The sequence below is a fragment of the Dermochelys coriacea genome, chromosome 7, assembly GCF_009764565.3.
Source record: "Dermochelys coriacea isolate rDerCor1 chromosome 7, rDerCor1.pri.v4, whole genome shotgun sequence".
NCBI classification, from domain to species: domain Eukaryota; kingdom Metazoa; phylum Chordata; order Testudines; family Dermochelyidae; genus Dermochelys; species Dermochelys coriacea.
In genome coordinates, this window is record NC_050074.1 from 51,388,191 (window position 1) to 51,405,339 (window position 17,149).

The 17,149-nt window shown below is 61.9% G+C and overlaps 1 protein-coding gene across 11 annotated transcripts in view; it reads left to right on the top strand.

Moving 5' to 3' along the window:
• Positions 1-17,149, top strand: part of UBA7 (ubiquitin like modifier activating enzyme 7) — a 52,395-nt gene that overhangs the window by 30,201 nt on the left and 5,045 nt on the right. For 6 of the 11 annotated variants that reach the window (XM_043518382.1, XM_043518383.1, XM_043518386.1 and 3 more), the window contains 8 exons: positions 3,276-3,350; positions 7,854-8,043; positions 8,873-8,982; positions 9,588-9,680; positions 10,146-10,340; positions 14,814-14,915; positions 15,421-15,596; positions 16,421-16,760. In XM_043518382.1, the coding sequence (XP_043374317.1) occupies positions 3,276-3,350; positions 7,854-8,043; positions 8,873-8,982; positions 9,588-9,680; positions 10,146-10,340; positions 14,814-14,915; positions 15,421-15,596; positions 16,421-16,556 (1,077 nt within the window). In that variant the 3' untranslated portion in view covers positions 16,557-16,760. Of the gene's footprint in view, positions 1-3,275; positions 3,351-7,853; positions 8,044-8,872; positions 8,983-9,587; positions 9,681-10,145; positions 10,341-14,813; positions 14,916-15,420; positions 15,597-16,420; positions 16,761-17,149 lie in introns of those variants that run through there. The other 5 variants (XM_038410710.2, XM_043518387.1, XM_038410709.2 and 2 more) reach the window with 3 other exon arrangements.

The window sequence follows — 17,149 nt, forward strand, 5'->3', positions numbered from 1 at the left end:
ATTTGAGCATAAGCTTTTGTGAGCTACAGCTCACTTCATCAGATGCAGTCTCTAAGGTGCCACAAGTACTCCTTTTCTTTTTGCGAATACAGACTAACACAACTGCTAATTCAGGATAAATTGCTTATAGCAGGGCAGTTACAGCCCAAAGCTGGGGTTTCTTCACTTCTAAGGCAAACCAAACCAAACCAGACCAGACCAGACAGACAGAGGACTTTGGTTTTACCCCACTGGCTAACCATAAGTCATACAAGCAATTCCCTTAGACACTCCAGTTTTCCAGTATCACCACCAGTGCCGCTCATTATGGGGACGAATGATTATGAAAACCAATACCCCAGTACAAGAAAAAAGGTTCTCTCAATCCTAAAGGACCAAACCCCAGATCCAGGTCAATATATAAATCAGATCTTACCCACAAATCACACTGTTGCCAATCCTTTAGAATCTAAAATCGAAAGGTTTATTCATAAAAGGAAAAAGATATAGATGAGAGCTAGAATTTGTTAAATGGAATCAATTACATACAGTAATGGCAAAGTGCTTGTAGCAGTGATGGAATAAACTGCAGGTTCAAATCAAATCTCTGGAGTACATCCACAGCTGGGATGGGTCATTCAGTCCTTTGTTCAGAGCTTCAGTTTGTATCAAAGTCCCTCCAAAGGTCAGAAGCAGGATTGAAGACAAAATGGAGGAGATGCAGCTTTCTTTAATAGTCTCTTCCCATGGAAGGACACCCCTTTGTTCTGGCTGTGGAAAATCACAGTAACGAGATGGAGTCTGGAGTCACATGGCCAAGCCATGTGTCCATGCATGACTCAGTTTGCAGGCCAACGCCATTGTTTACATGTTAGTTTGAAAGTTCCCAGGAAAGCTCAGATGTGGATTGGCGTCTCCCAAAGTCCATTGTCAGTTAAGTGTTTCTTGACTGGGCACTTACTGAGAATAGTCCTTTCTCAAGAAGCTGACCAAATGCTTCACTGAGGCTACTTAGAAACAAAACACATTGATATACAAGTACATAACCAATATTCATAAATTCAACTACAAAAATGATACACACATTCAGATAGCATAATTATACCCAGCAAATTATAAACTTTCCATAGTCACTTTACATGACAACCTTTGTACAATATTTGCTGCAAATATATAACAGTGGTGGCAACAAGGATCTATACGGTCCAAGTTCATATTAATAATGTTACAACTCCATTATCCGTTATTAATGAAAACATTGAATAGTACCAGCTGCAGGACTGACCCTTGCAGGATCCCACTAGATGCACCCTCCCAGTATAACTACTCTTTGAGAATGGCTTTTCACCAATTGTGCGCTCACATTATAGTAGTTTCATCTAGACCAAGGGTGGGCAAACTACGGCCCGTGGGCCACATCCGGCCCATCAGGGCTTTGGATCCGGCTCACAGGAGAGGGCAGCATGCGGAGCCCTCTGCCCTGCCTCCCCCAGGGGCCGCAGGGACGTGGTGCTGGCTGCTTCCAGGAGCAGCAAGGGGCCAGGGCAGGCAGGGAGCCTGTCTTAGCCCCTCTGCGCGCCGCTGTCACCCGGGAGCTGCTCAAGGTAAGCAGCACCGGGCCGGAATCTGCACCCTGAATCCCTCCTGCACCCCTAACCCCCCACCCTAAGCCCCCTGCTGCACCCCACCTGCACCCCAACCCCCTACCCTGAGCCCCCTGCCGCACCTCTCCTGCATCCCAACCCCCTGCCCCAGCCCTACATTCTTGGCCCTGCATGCAATTTCCCCACCCAGATGTGGACTCGGGCGAAAAAGTTTTCCCACCCTGATCTAGACCACATTCTCCTAGTTTGCTTATGAAAATGTCATGGGGAACTGGGTCAAAAGTCTTACTAAAGTCAAGATACATCAGTTCTACTGCTCCCCTCTTGTCCACTGGGCCAGGAACCCCGATGAAGCAGGAAGACTGGTTTGCCATGATTTGTTCTTGACCAATCCTTGCTGGTGATGCCTTAGCCTTGATTATCCTGGGGGTGCTCACAACTGGCTGGTTTGTTCATTTGCTCCAAGGAGCAAAGTGAGGCTGACTGGTCTGTAATTCTCTCATCCTCTTTGTTCCTCTTTATTGGGTACTTACTGAGAATAATCCTTTCTCAGGAAGCTGACCAAATGCTTCACTGAGGCCACTTAGAATCAAAACACATTGATATACAAGTACATAGCCAATATTCATAACTTCAACTACAAAAATGATACACACATTCAGATAGCATCATCATAACCAGCAGATCATAACCTTTCCATAGACACCTTACTGAACCTCCTTTGTATAAGATTTGGTGCCACTCTAGGATTTTGGTTGCAGCAGTGATCTATATGGTCTCCGTTATGTTAATAACATCACACCCCCCCGGTTCAGTACCTAGAGCTCCGATCCCCCCTGTTCAATGCCTTGGGTCCTGATCCCTCAGGCTCTGATACTCTTGGCTCATTGCCCCAGGCTCCCATCCCATCGGCTCAGTTCTCCGGGCTCCCATCCCCCTAGCTCAGTGGCCTGGTCTCCCATCCCACCATCTCATTGCCCTGGGCTCCCATCCCCCCGGCTCGGTACCCTGAGTCTCTGATCCCCTTTTTGAGTACTCCTGGCTCCCATCCCCCAGTTCAGTGGCCTGGGCTTCCATCCCCCTGGCTCATTGCCCCAGGCTCCCATTCCCCCTTGCTCAGTGCCCCGGACTCCCATCCCCTCGGATCAATGCCCCTGGCTCCGATCTCCCCGGGCTCAGTGCCCTGGGTCTCCAATCCCCCTTGTTATGTACCCCAGGCTCCGATCCCCACCCCTCAGTAGCCCCGGGCTTGTTACCCCAGGCTCATATCCCCCTTGGCTCTTATCTCCCCCACGCTCCAATCCCACCGGTTCATACCCCGGGCTCTGATCCCTATGCGCTCCAATCACCCCCCAGGGCCTCCAGGCTCAGTACACCAGACTCTGCCCCCTGCACTTCTCAAGGATCTGGTCTCCACCTGAACTCCTGGGCTCTCACTGCCCCCGGGCCTCTATCTATCCACCTCTTGACACCCTCCTAACCCTTTGGTCCTTGTCTCCTGGCCCCCGGCACACCATCAGCCCACCCTCCTGCAGGGCCCCCTGGGCCCACAAGTCCCTGCTGCTCATCCCACAATGGAGCCTCAGCCCCCTGGTCCCTGTGACCTGTCCTGGAGCTGCACATGGAGGGGAGCCTCCATTGGCTGGGCCCCTCCCTGGCCCTGGCCTGACCCCTGGCTTCCCCTGTCCCCAGGAGACCAGCCCTGGGGTCCCCTTCTGGGCAGGGCCGAAAAGATGCCCCCGGCCCCTCGAGTTTGACTGCGACAATGTAAGTGGGGAGCAGTCAAGGGTGCCTGCGGGTGGGGGGGTGGGGCCAGTGGTGAAGCCAGGACCCATGCTGGGTGGAGCTCTGTGCTGGGGCTAGTGGATGCGGCGCGGCTCCTGTTGGGGGGTGCCTGTGTTAGGAGTTCGGGAGGCCCATGGGATGGGACCTATGCTAGGGGTGGGGCTCATGTTGGGGGTGAGACTGTGAGGGGCAGGATCTATGCTTCGGGCAGGAGCTGGGGGGCCTGGGGGCAGGTGGGTGCGTGTGGTCAGGCGATGGCACCAGGTGTGGGCAGGTGAGCAAGGGCACCAGGCATGGGTGGTTGGACGTGGGTGATGATGCAGGGTACAGACGGGGGGTGGATGATGGCGCAGGGCGAAGGTGGGTGGCTGATGGTGCCGGGGGTGGACGGGTGACAGTGCAGGGTACAGGCAGGTGAGTGGATGATGGCACTGGGTGATAATGGGTGGGCGATGGCCCCGGGTGTGGGTGAGTGAGCACGGATGACAGTGCATGGTACAGGTGGTGGGGTGAATTATGGCGCAGGGTGATGGTGGGTGGGCGATGGTGCCGGGCGTGGGTGGGTGAGAGTTCACAGTATGGGTGGGTGGGCGAGGGAGCTGGGCATGGGACTGTACAGGGTACAGGCAGTGGGTGGACGATAGATGCAGGGCATGGGTGGGTGATGGTGCAGGGTACAGGTAGGTGAGTGGATGATGGGGCAGGGCTATGGTGCCAGGCACATGTGATGGTGCAGAGTGCGGGCGGGTGGACGAGGACGCCAGGTGTGGGCGTGTGATGGTGTCATGGAGTGTGGGGGAGTCAGGGCCCTGCACCCCCGACTTCTTGCAATTCACCATGACTCTCAGCCAACCAGTAAAACAGCAGATTTATTAGATGACAGGAACACAGTCTAAAACAGAGCTTGTAGGTACAGTAAACAGGACCCCTCAGTCAGGTCCCTCGTGGGTGGTGGGGAGCCCAGACCAAGGTTCTGGGCCTCCCCATATCTCCCCAGCCAGCTCCAAAACTGACACCCCTTCCTGCTGCCTCACCCAGCCTGGTCCCTCCTCCAGCCTTTGTCCTGTTTCCCAGGCAGAAGGTGTCACCAGGCCTCAGCCGCCATCGTTTGCATACTGGCGGTCAAGTATCATCCCTCAGTGAAGTCACACCCTTATTTCTAGTATTGATGCTGTACCCCAGGGAAATGGAGGCACGCCCCGTGTTAGCAGAAGATAGTAAACTAGTAAAACTCACATGCAGTATTACCCAGTTAATATTCCCTACTCCATCACAGATGGTGCAGGGTATGGGTGGCTGGTTGATGGCTAGGGCAATGGTGCCGGGTATAGGCGAGTGACAGTGCAGGGTACAGGCAGGTGGGTGGATGATGGCAAAGGGCGATGGTGCTGGCATGGGTGACAGTGCAGAGCACAGATGGGCGGGTGGGCAAGGATGCTGGGCGGCAGCAGGTGATGGTGCAAAGTATGGGTGGGTGGGTGATGGTGCTGGGCATGGGCGGATGGGTGTGTGTGTGACAGTGCAGGGTACAGACGGGTGGGCAGATGACAGCGACGGGTGATGGTGGGTGGGTGAGGGCATTGGGCATGGATGTGTGACAGTGTAGGTTACGGGCAGGTAGGTGATGGTGCCAGGCATGGACAGGTGGGCATGGGTGACGGTAAGGGTGGGTGGGCATGGGTGCCAGGTGTGTGCGGGTGATGGTGCAGGGTACAGGTAGGCTGGTGGATGATGGCACAGGGTGATGGTGGGTGGGGTGGGTGACAGAGCAGGTTACAGGCAGGCGGGTTCATGATGGTGCTGGATGTGGGTGACGGTGCATGGTACAGGCAGGTGGATGCACGGTACAGATGGGTGTGTGGATGTTGGCACAGGGCAATGGTCCCGGCTGTGGGCAGGTGATGGTGCAGGCACATGGGTGGGCAAGGGCGCTGTGCATGAGTGGGTGACGGAGCAGGGTACAGGTGGGCAGGTGAGCAATGGCACCGGGCGTGAGATGGTACAGTGTACAGGTAGGTGTGTGGATGATGGCACAGGGAAATGGTGGGTGGGGCAGGTGACAGTGCAGGGCAATGGCATTAGGTGTGGGCAGGTAATGGTGCAGGGTACAGGTGGGCGGGTGGGCGAGGGTGCTGGACGTGGGCTGGTGACTGTGCACAGTACAGGCGGGCGTGTGGATGATGGCGCAGGGCAACGGCGGGGTGGCGGGTGACAGTGCAGGGTACAGGTGGGCAAGTGTATGATGGTGCAGGGCCTGGGTGACGGTGTAGAGCACACACGGGCAGGTGGGCGAGGGCACTGGGCATGGTTGGGTGACGGTGCAGGATAAGGGCGGGGGGGTTGGCGAGAGCTCTGGGCGTGGGCAGATTACAGTGCAGGGTACAGGTGGGTGGGTGAACGAGAGGGCCAGGCATGGGCGGGTGATGGTGCAGATTACACGCGGGCAGGTGGACAAGGGCGCCTGGTGTGGGCTGGTGACAGTGCAAGGTACAGACAAGCGGGTGGATGATGGCGCAGGGGGATCATAGGGAGGCGGGTGACGGTGCAAGGTATAGGCGGGTGGGATGGCTCCGGGCGTGGGTGGATTATGGTGCAGGGTACAGGCAGGTGGGTGCAAGGACAGACGGGTATGTGGATGATGGCACAGGGTGCTGGCACTGGGTGTGGGCATGTGACGGTGCAGGGTGCAGGCTGGCAGGTGGATGATGGCGCAGGGCTATGGTGCGTGGGGTGGATGACGGTGCAGCTGACAGTAAAGTGTATGGGTGGGTTGGCAAGGGCACATGGTGTGGGACAGTATAGGGTACAGGCGGGTGGGCAGGCGAGGGTGCCAGGCATGGGCTGGTGATTGTGGATGATGGCACAGGGTGATGGTGGGTAGGGCTGGTGACACTGAAGGGTACAGGTGGGCGGGAGCACGATGGTGCTGGGTGATGGTGCCGGGCACGGGTAACGGTGCAGAGCACAGCCGGGTGGGTGAATGATGGTGCCGGGCATGGGCAGGTTACAGGCAGGCAGGTGGATTATGGCACAGGTGATGGTGGGCACTGGGCATGAGCAGGTGGGCATGGGTGACAATGCAGGGTACAGGTGGGTGGGCGGACAACAGCAATGGGTGATGGCTGGACAAGGGCATTGGGCATGGGTGCGTGACAATGCAGGGTATGAGTGGGTGGGTGATGATGCAGGGTGTGGGCGGGTGGGCACGGGTGACGGTAAGGATGGGTGGGTATGGGTTCCACGTGTGGGTGGACGTGGATGATGGTAAAGGGTACAGGCGGTGGGTGGGCAAGTGTGCCGGCTGTGTGAGGGTGATGGTGCAAGGTACAGGCAGGCAGGTGGTGAGGGCGCTGGCCATGGGTGGGTGACTGTGCAGGGTGCAGGCGGGCGGGTGGATGATTGCACAGGGTGATAGTGAGTGGGGCGGGTGACGGTGCAGGGTACAGGCAGGCGGGTTCATGATGGTGCTGGGAATGGGTGACAGTGCAGGGTACAAGTGGGTAGGTGCAGGGTACAGATGGACGTGTGGATGATGGCACGGGACAGTGGCGCCAGGCGTGGGCAGGTGGTGGTGCAGGGTACAGATGGGCAGATGATGACGCTGGGCGTGGGCAGGTGACAGTGCAGGGTATAGATGCGTGTGTGGATGATGGCACAGGGCGATCGCGCCAGCATGGGCAGATGATGGTGCAGGGTATAGGCGGGCAAGTGAGCAAGGGCTCTGGGTGTGGGATGGTGCAGTGTACAGGTAAGTGTATGGGTGAGGGTGCTGGGCGTGGGTGGGTGACTGTACATGATACAGGTGGGTGGGTGGATGATAGTACAGAGCTATGGTGGGTGGGGTGGGTGACGGTGCAGGGTACAGGTGGGCGGGTATATGGTGGCACAGGGCGATGGTGGGTGGGCGATGGTGCCAGGTGTGGGTGGACCATGCAGGGTACAGATGAGTGTTGATGCAGATTACACGCAGGCAGCTGGACGAGGGTGCCTGGCATGGGCTGGTGACGGTGCAGGGTACAGGGAGGTGGGTACATGATGGTGTAGGGCAATGGTGCTGGGTGTGGGTGAGTGACTGTGCAGGGTAGAGGCAGGCGGGTGGATGATGGCGCAGGGCATGGTCCCAGGCATGGGCAGGGTACCGGCAGGCAGGTGGGCATGGGCACAGGGCACGGGTGGGTGACAGTGCAGGGTACAAGCGAGTGGGTGGATGATGGCACAGGGCAATTGTGCTAGGCACGGGTGACCATTCAGAGGACAGGCAGGCAGGTGGATGATGGTGCCAGGCATGGGTGGGTGATGGTGCAGGGTACAGGCAGGCAGGACAGGTGGGAGATGGAGGTGAGGGACAGGGTGAGAAGGGGGAGTGGTGGGGCAGGGAGAACAGGGGGAGGGATCAGAAAGGGAAGTGTGGGACAGGGGGAGTGGTGGGGGTGGGCAGGGACTGCCCCCGCCCTCCCCACCCACTGATCCAGGCTATATTCGCAGAGCACCCACATGCAGTACATCATGACGGCTGCCAGCCTCTTTGCCCAGACGCACAGGCTGCAGGTGCCCCGGGACCGGGCGGCTGCCAGGGAGACACTACGGGCCATGGCCGTGCCGCTCTTCCAGCCGGAGGTGGGGGTGCGGATCCCTGTCACGGAGGAGGAGATGGAGGAGGCGCCTGCTGGGGTCGGTAAGGGCCATGCTTGGGCCACAGTGCCAGAAGCTGTGCAGGGGAGAGGGAAGTGGGCGCTGGCCAGGGCGGGGAGCTCTGCCTGGCGCCAGCTGGGGGAGAGGGGCTCTGCCTTGTGCCCGAGGGCGGGGAGCTTTGCTTGACACTGGCTGGGGTGGGGAAGGGGAGCTCTGCTCTGTCCTGTGGGAGTCGATGGCCAGGCACCCCAGGACCCAGTGCAGAGCAGCCTGTCGCCCTCTGCAGACACCTGCAGGCTCGCTGGCCTGGCTTGGACCCCTCTGGAATAGACATTTCCCTCCTAGGCCCTGCCTTGGGCAGCCCCTGCCCACCAGCCTGCATCTCTGTTTGTACCTGCTGCCCAGGGCGGGTGGGTGCCCCCCAACCTGGGCCGGGGAATCCTGTCCCAGCCTGGCCCCCCGGGGGAAGGGGTGTCCTAACTCCAACACCGTCTTGCTGGGGCTCAGAGGGCCTTGGCACAGGCAGGGCTTGAGCCTGGCCCGCTCCTTGCCTGCAGCTCGGCTGCAGGTTCCATGCTGCCCCTGAGTCCCTCTGAGATGTGTACTGGCCCCACTCCCCAATGGGCACCTTGCAGGCCCTGCTCCTGTTCTGCTGGCCTGGAAGGCTCCTGGCACAGTCCTAGAACAGCCTGGGGCAGTGCCTGCTGGGGACATTGCTGTCTGTGGCTTCACCCCCGGATAGCGCTCAGTCCCGGTCCCCCTGCCAGAGCTGCCCCGTCCTGCTGCTGGCTTGGGGGTTCCCTGAATGCCACAAATGGACCCGGGAGACCTTCTCCCAGCTGCAGCCCCACTGTTCCCTGTGCCCCCTGCAGATGAGGAGCAGCTGGCAGCACTGAAGCAGGAGCTGGCAGAGCACAGACGGGCACTGCTGGAGGGGGGGTGCGGTAGCTCCCACCGCATGGAGCCTATCCACTTTGAGAAGGTAGTGGAGGCTGCGCTGGCTAGGGTCAACCTCCCCCAGGCGTTGGGGGGAGGGGCGTGGTGCTGTGAGCCGTGGCTGGCTGGCCTGATTGGCATCGCCAAGGGGCTGGGGCTGTGGGAGATTCCAACGCGCCTTGGGGGAGCATGAGGGGCCAGGGTGGAGCACACGGCCCCACCAGTGGGCTGGCCTTTGCCCCGTGGGCGCTGTCTGGGCAGGGACTGTCTATTACTGCCATGTGGGGTCAGGCAGGAGCCAGTGAAGCCACGCAGGGTCAGGCAGGGGCCAGGGTGGCCATGCAGGGTTGAGCAGGGGCTGGGGTGGCCAGGCAGTGTCGGGCAGGGGTCACGGGTCGGGAAGTGGCTGGGGTGGCCAGACAGCTGGCTGTCCATGTCACTCAGAACAGGGCTTCATGTCAGAGATGTGCTGGGGCACTGCCCCCTTTGCAAGGCAGGCATTGCCCTATGTCCTGCAGGGTGAGGCCCAGGCTGCCCTGACCAGATTAGGCCTTGCCCATTGGTGGCGGCTCCGGGGGCTTCTCCTGCAGGCACTCGGGTGGGGCATCTGGCCCCGGTTCTCATCATGCTCCTCTTGCGCTGGCCCTGCAGGACGATGACAGCAACAGCCACGTAGATTTCATCATGGCTGCATCCAACCTGCGGGCTGCGAACTATGGCATTGCCCCCGCCGACTGGCACAAGGTGTGGGGGACAGTCCCCGCAGGGAGAGAGGTGGGGTGGGGGCGGGGCCATGCACCGCCGGGGACAGAGGTGGGGCAGGGGTGGGATGATGGCCTCCCCGGGGACAGACACGGAGCGGGAGGCGATGGCCTCCCTGGGGACGGATGCAGGGCGGGGCTGGGGCCAGGCACCTCCTGGGGACAGACGTGGGGAGGGGTGATGGCCCCCCTGGGCACAGGCGCGGGGCAGGAGTGGGGCAACAGTCTCCCCAGCCACAGACGTGGGATGGGGGTGGGGGAACGGACCCCCTGGGGACAGACCCAGGGTGGGGCCAGGGCTGGGGCTATGGGCCTCCCCGGGGACAGACAAAGGGTGGGGACGGGGGTGGATGTGAGGCAAAGGCCCTCCCCAGGATAGCTGTGAGGTTTGGGGCCCTGCCCCCGCCCCTGGCAGCAACTGCTGACACAGTTCCTTGTTGCCTGGCAGAGCAAGCGGGTGGCGGGCAGGATCGTGCCTGCCATTGCCACCACAACAGCGGCAGTGGCCGGACTGGCATGCCTGGAGCTCTACAAACTGGTGTGGGGGCACCAGGACCTCGGCTCCTACCGCAACAGTTTCCTGCAGCTTGCGGAGCCGCTGCTTGCCCGCTTCCAGCCCCTGGCGCCCTCAGCCACTTACAAGGTGAGACGCTCGGGGCTGAATGGCCGGGAGGGGGGTTGGGCCTTTCTCAAGGGCAGCAGAGTCAGTGGCTGGGGGGCTGCCGGATGCTGGTGCCCACGCCCTGGCAGTCAGGGCTGAACGATGCCCCAGGGCAGCACTTGGAGGCGCTGTGCTGCAGGGAGCGGGCTGAGGTCTCCCCTCGTGGTCAGGGCTGGTGCTTATGCCCCAGTGCAGCACAAGAGGCACTGTGCTGCACGGAACCGCACAGGGTCTCCCCTGGCAGTCAGGGCTGGCCTGATACCCAGCGTGGCCCTACAGAGCCTGTGCCTCGGGGTACAGTGTGGGGATGGTCCCTGCCTGTGGCCGTGGGGAGGTTGGCACAGGGAGGGTGCACCCAGGGTCCTGGCTCACTGTTACACTCTCATCTCCTGTGTGCTGTTATCGGCTCTGGGGTGGCTGCCTGGCTGCACCGTGTTCCTCCCCAGCACGGGCTGCATCTCGGTGGTGGAGAGGAGCACGGCTCTGGGTGAGGGACTGCAGCTGTAGCTAGGGATTCCCCACTCTGGGTGACACTGGAGCAAGGGGAGCCACAGCCAGGGCAGTGCAGGGGCACCATGCACATGGTTGAGCCTGGCCTATGCTGTGCCTTCTGCCTGGGCACAGGGTCCAGCACGCGTGGGGGGCCTAGATCCTGTGCGCACGGTGTGGAAAGCTGTCCAGCCCCTGATGCCTGGACCATGCTGGGAGCCGGCATCCCAGGGACCGGGGCTCTGCCAACAGCTGCCTGGGCATGGCCGAGCAGCTTTCAGCCCCAGCCCCTGTGGCCGCCCTTCTCTCTGCCACGCAGAGCTACCCCTGTCCTGGCCCTGGCCAGGCCTTGCTGCACGAGAGCACTGTGGGGCAGCGGGGGGGAGCAGGCTGAGCTGTGGGGGAGAGGGGGGCTGTAGGTCAGTGGGGGGAGCAGGCAGAGCTGTGGGGATTAGTGGGGGGCTGTAGGGCAGTGGGGGGCTGTGGGGCAGCAGGGGGAGCAGGCAGAGCTGTGGGGAAGCATGGGCTGTAGGGCAGAGGGGGGAGAAGGCAGAGCTGTGGAGATCAGTGGGAGGCAGTAGGGCAGTGAGGGGAGCATCAGATATGTGGGGCAGCAGGGTCTGTAGGGAAGCGGGGGGGAGCAGGCAGAGATATGGGCAAGAAAAGGGCTGTCGGGGAGTGGGGGGAGCAGGCTGAGCTGTGGGGATCAGTGAGGGGGTTGTAGGTCAGCAAGGGGAGTAGGCGGAGCTGTGGGGCAGTGTGGGGCTCTGGGGCAGTGGGCGGAGCTGTGGGGATCTGCGGGGGGCTGTGGAGCCTTTCTGGGAGCAGGCAGAGCTGTGGGGATGAGCTGGGGGCTGTAGGGTAACGGGGAAACAGGCTGAACTCTGAGGATCAGCGGGGGTCTGTAGGGCAGTGGGAGTAGCTGCTGTGTACCAATGCCTGGCTCCCCCCAGCCTGGGATGGGCACCCCTCCCCCGCTCTGCTCCCCCTGGCCTGGGATGGGCACCCACCCACGCTCTGCTCCCCTCTGCAGGCCTGACACTTGGCTTGGGCAGCAGAGGGGGCCGGGGGCAGGGCACTAAATTGGGACCATGTGTCATGGGAGGAGGCAAGTTTCCTGCTGCACAGGAAGCGCGCTGGCGGGAGCCAGGCTGCCTGTGGGGGCGGGGGAAGGGGAGCCAGGCTGGCTGGGGCATCTGGGAAAGAGGAGGCGCCAGGCATAGGTCTCAGTGTATTTCCACTAACGCAGCCAGCTTAGCTCCCGGCCTGCACTTGCCTTCCCGCAGCCCACTCCCCTCCCCCCCAGGCAGTGCACCCCACAGCCCCCCGAGCAGGGCACCCCACAACCTGGCCAGGACTGCAGCTCCTGGGCCTGGGGTGCAATGGGGTTGAGGGCTGGTCCCAGCATGGGTAATGAAAGCACCCCCTACAGGGGCAAGGGGGGGCCGGTCTGTCGGCCAGGGAGAACCCCCTGCCCCACACCCTGCTGCACAGCTCCCCGCCCATGCTGGCACAACTCCTGACAGCCAGGGAAGAGCTCCCCCTGCTGAGCTCTCAAAGCTGCAGCCCAAGGGGGTCCGGAGCCCCTCTTAAGGCCTGGGCGCCTTGGGGGAGCTGTTCCCTGGCTGGGAGACCAGTGGGGCCACAGCTCCAGCACACAGGGGCTGGCAGGAGAGCAGGCCAAGGGTGGCAGGGGCAGAGGTCAGCTGCCGTGGGCTCTGCACAGCCTAGCTGCCCTGAGTATGCCGAGCTCTGGCTCAATATGGGGAGGATTGGAGACGTCTGGGTCAGTGCCCTGCTGTCCTTGGAGACAGGAAGGGGGTGCAGGCTGGCAAGACTGGAACAGTCTCCTGTCAGCCATCCGTGGGAGCGTCAGCCCCTTGCCCAGAGGGGACCTGAGGTGCTGGGAGCAGATGGACTGCGCCAGGGTCACCCAGCAGAGCAGCATCAGGCAGGATTTGAACCCAGGAGTCCTGGGCCTAGGCCTATGCTCTGAGCTCCTGGGGCACAGCAGGCGTCTCCCAGGCTGGGCTGAGGGGATGTGGGGCAGTGTCTACATGGGCAGGGCCCAGCAGGGCCCCCAGTTCCGGGTGGGGGCCAGCAGAGGAGCTGTGCCACAGCAGGCACAGAGTTAACTCCGCCAGGCTCTCAGGCTGCAGGTGGCGAAGGGAGTGGCGGGGGGGAGCGGCCAGGTCCTAATACCTTGTCCCACCCGGGTGAGAAGGGGTGGGTCCCGCTGCCCCATGGAGCCACCGCAGCACTTGGCAAGAGCAAATGGCCAGGGCCAGCTGCAGCAAATGGCCAGGCTGTTTTGCTCCCAGTACACACACTGCGGCCCCAGCTGCCTAGCCAGGGGCCCTGCTCAGCTATGCCAGGCTTGCTGCAGGGGCTTTCCCAGGCCCTTCAGCCTCTGTGCCTCAGTTTCCCTACCATGAGCTCACTGCCTTAGAGGTGGCAGAGTGGCCAGGGGCAGGGAGCTGGGGCTTGGCACAGTGGGAGCCCTGCTGGAAGGCAGAGCAGAGACCCCAGCAGGGGAGGGGCCAGGGGCCTGGCTTGTCCTGGGGCTGGCACTGAGCAACGTGGGCACTAGGCCTGGGCGTGAAGCTATGAGGCTGGGGAAAGTGCTGTGGGCTGACTAGTTGTGGTGCAGGAGGTGTCTGGGGCAACTGTCCTACCTCTTAGATCTCTGCAGGCCAGGGTGGGCCTAGCTGGGGCAATGTTGGCCCTGGGTTGGGGGGATGAGCCATGGCAGAGCCAAACTCATGAGAACTCCTGCCCCCACCCCCCCAGGCACTCTAGTCATCTCCCCTTTGGCAGCCTCGTGTGCCCCACATGCTCTCCCCACATCTAGGCCACCCAGAAAGGCCTGGCTTGTTGGCAGTCAGAGTCACCCCCGGCCCCAGCTGGCTGGGTCCTAGGCAGGGCAGAGATGTGCAGGGCTTGGCAGAAGGGGCTGATTGTGTGTGTGTGCGGGGGGGGCACTGCCTCAATGGGGCTTTATGCAGGGCTGCCTGGCCCAGCCTCTCCAGAGCTCAGCGGCCCAGACCCCCACCTCAGCAATGCTCACAGGGGAGCTATATGCTTGGGCACAGCCCATGGCGGAGGGGGGTTGTCCCCTGTCCCAGCCCAGCCAGCCAGGAGCCCCAGCTCCCTGTGGCGAGGGCAGAGCTCGCACCTAAGTCTGCTTGGGGCTGGGCTGTGCCCTGCCCCCCCTCCAGTGCCCCCCCAGGCCGTATGTCCTACCTTGAACTCTGCATCCTGCCCGTCCTTATCTGAGGGGCCAGGGGGGCTGGGCATGACCCCCATGTCCTAACACTGCCATGCCCGGATGCAGGGTCCTGTTTGCACTCACCCTCACTAGCCAGAGGCCAGGACTGGGTCAGGCATAAGGGAAGGGAGCTGAGTGCTGGATTGGCCGGGGAGGCTCTGGGCCCCACTGTCAGGATGTGGATTTTTTAATTCACATTCTGGGGTGATTTTGATTATTCTGAAAAGGAGGGAATTGCAAAAGGGACCATCCAGGCAAACCACCCCCCTGGCTCGGCTGGTTTCCCTCTGCTCCAACCCGCAGCCCCTGCTAGCCCAGCCCTGTCACTTGCCAGCTCTGGTGGTGCTCCTTAGCCCCAAAACGCAGCTCCTGCTAGCCCAACCATAGGCTCCCTCTACAGCTCTGGCAATGCCCCTCACTCCCGACCCACAGCCCCTATTAGCCCAGCCCCGAGCTCGTGCCAGCTCTGGCAATGCCCCTCACGACCTGAAGCCGCGTATTAATGGGCAGAGCAGGGAGAGATCTGTGTGTCATTGTTGAGGGTCAGTGCCAGTGTACATGGCCATGCACAGCGCTGGTGCTCAGGGGGAGGGGGAGGGAGAGGAAACAGATGGGGAGACCTGGCTCCCTGGCCCCATGGTGGCTCTAGCGGGGTGTGGGGACATGCTGACATCAGCCTGCCCTTGTGTCCCCACCAGTATGGCCACGAGACGTGGAGCTGCTGGCATCGGGTCGAGGTGCCTGGGATCAGCACTCACGGGGAGGAGCTGAGCCTGCAGGAGCTCCTGGACCAGCTGCAGGTAACCTCCCCCTCTCTTCCCCCCACCAGAACCTGGGCTGGGTGGAGGCTGTGGGAACAGGCCTGTGCCCCCCACATCCTCCTGACCTCCCCCCTTTCCCTCTGTGATCTGAGCCCTGTCCCCACTGCCTAGGGGCTCTGGCTGGGCCTTGGGGAGTCTGCCCCCACTTGGGGCAGGCACTCACCTCCCCTCAGCTCTCACCTGCCCCCTACCCAGGTCTCTCTGGGGTGCCCACTGCTGGACATGGCAGCTTGGGAAGGTCTTGGCTGGCACACTTTCTCCAGACAGCCGCCTGCATGCTGGCCTAGTCTGGGCACGTCCAGTCTGGGACTTGTGCTGGGGGGAGACGCACAAACCACTTCTGGGAGACATGCCCACCCCCAGCTGCGACTGGCTGGACCCTGGTGCTCCCAACGCCTGGGGGAACAGCCCCATCTGAGGCTTGGGAGAGATCTGGGATTGGGGGAGACCCTCCACTTGCACCTTTTTTCCTATTCCACAAAAGCTTATGGGAAGTGAGCGCCCAGTGCTGGTCCTGGCGCTGATCTGCCCCATCCCTGACGCCCCTCCTTCCTTACAGGGGGTGCACGGCCTGCCAGTGCGCACAGTGCTGTGCGGGGTGACCATTCTCTATGCCAGCTTCTGGGCTAAGCAGAAACGTGAGGCACAGCTCGCCCGCAGGTAGGTGCTGTCCTGGGCCTCTGGGCTGGCAGCTGGCTCCCCTCCAGCTCTGGGCTGGCTGCCCTCCCTCTGCAGGGGGCTGATGGGTCTGCAGCAGGGGGCATCACCCCATGAGCCCCCATACCCAGTGAGGTCCTGGGAGCCAGCACCAGCCCCTGCATAACCCACTGCCCCTCCCCTGCCAGTCACCAGGACTCCAGCTCCCCGCTGCCCCTCCCCCTCCAGGGCTCCAGCTCTCCCTCCCTACTGCCCCTCCCCCCCGCTCACCAGGAGTCCAGCTCCCCCCCTCCTCCGACAGCTGCATCGCTGGCTCCCAGCCCATCTGACCACCTGGTAAACATCCTGCTTCCTGCACCGGGACCCCCAGCCCGGCCCCTCGCTGGATGTGCTCTGCAGGGAGGCCCTGAGGGCCGGGTGGCATTGCCCTCAGGCCTGGCCATGGCAGCTCCTCCAGCCAGAGAGCCCTGCCAGTGCCCCTGGGCTCCGCGAGGAGAAGGACTGGGGCCAGCGTCAGCATGGGGGGGGGGAGAAGGGAGGGGCTAAGGGAGCCTGGTGAGGGGCAGGCTAGCATGGGGAGCCACTCCGAGCTTGGGCTGCTGCCCTGGGCAGGCTAGCTGGACGCCCACACAGAGGGGCTCTTCAAACCTGGCTCCGGGTGCTTGGACCCCAGCCCCCTCCCCAGCCAGGGCTGTGCCCACTGGCACTGCCAGGTCTCCACTGATGCAGGTTCGCCAGGGGTTTGACTGGCACAGCCTCTGGGCACATACACTGGGCCTGGCCCCTGCTGGATGCCCCGTGGCTTATTCACCCTTCCCTTTCCCTAGACTGACACAGCTGGTGAGCGGCCCCCCTGGAGCAGCCTGGCAGCCCCCCCGAATCCTAGTGCTGGACCTGGTCTGCGAGGACCAACAGGACGATGACATCTTACCGCCCGTGCACGTTCAGCTGCCCTGTGGCTGAGTGAAGCCTGCTGCCAGGCGCCTCCCTGGGCACAGACAGACAGTGGGGGCTCGGCTGTACGCTATAGGCCCCCTGAGATGCTCAGCGGGAGGCTGGCCCGCTTCTCACCAGCCTGGTAGTGGAGAGCCCAGGATGTAGATGGGCACACTGGGAGCGAGGCCTGCCCCTGGCCCCCCTACAGCTAATAAATCCCTGCCCCTGTCAGTAGGACCCAGAGGACTGCTCATTCCAGGGGGTGAGGGCAGTGCCCCCATCCGTTAACTCACTGGTTGTAATTCTCCTGCTGAAATGGGGAGGGGCATAACAGGTTTAATAGCCCCACTCCCTGGGGCAGCCTCGGGGGCAGCGAGGGGCCTGGCTGGACGTGGGATAGTCTGGCACCAGCGCCAACTCTGTGCCACAGATCGGGGCCCAGCCTGGTGCTGCCTTGACCATGGAAGCTGGGCATGGCAGCCTCGGGTGGGCAGGGCCAGCATAGCCTGGCACTCCCCACCGGCAGCTCCAGCATTTTAATGGGTGCGCCCTGTGCTTGCAGCATGTGCCCTGTGGGGGGGTGCGTGTGTGCATACATTGATTATTCTGTGTGTTTGGAT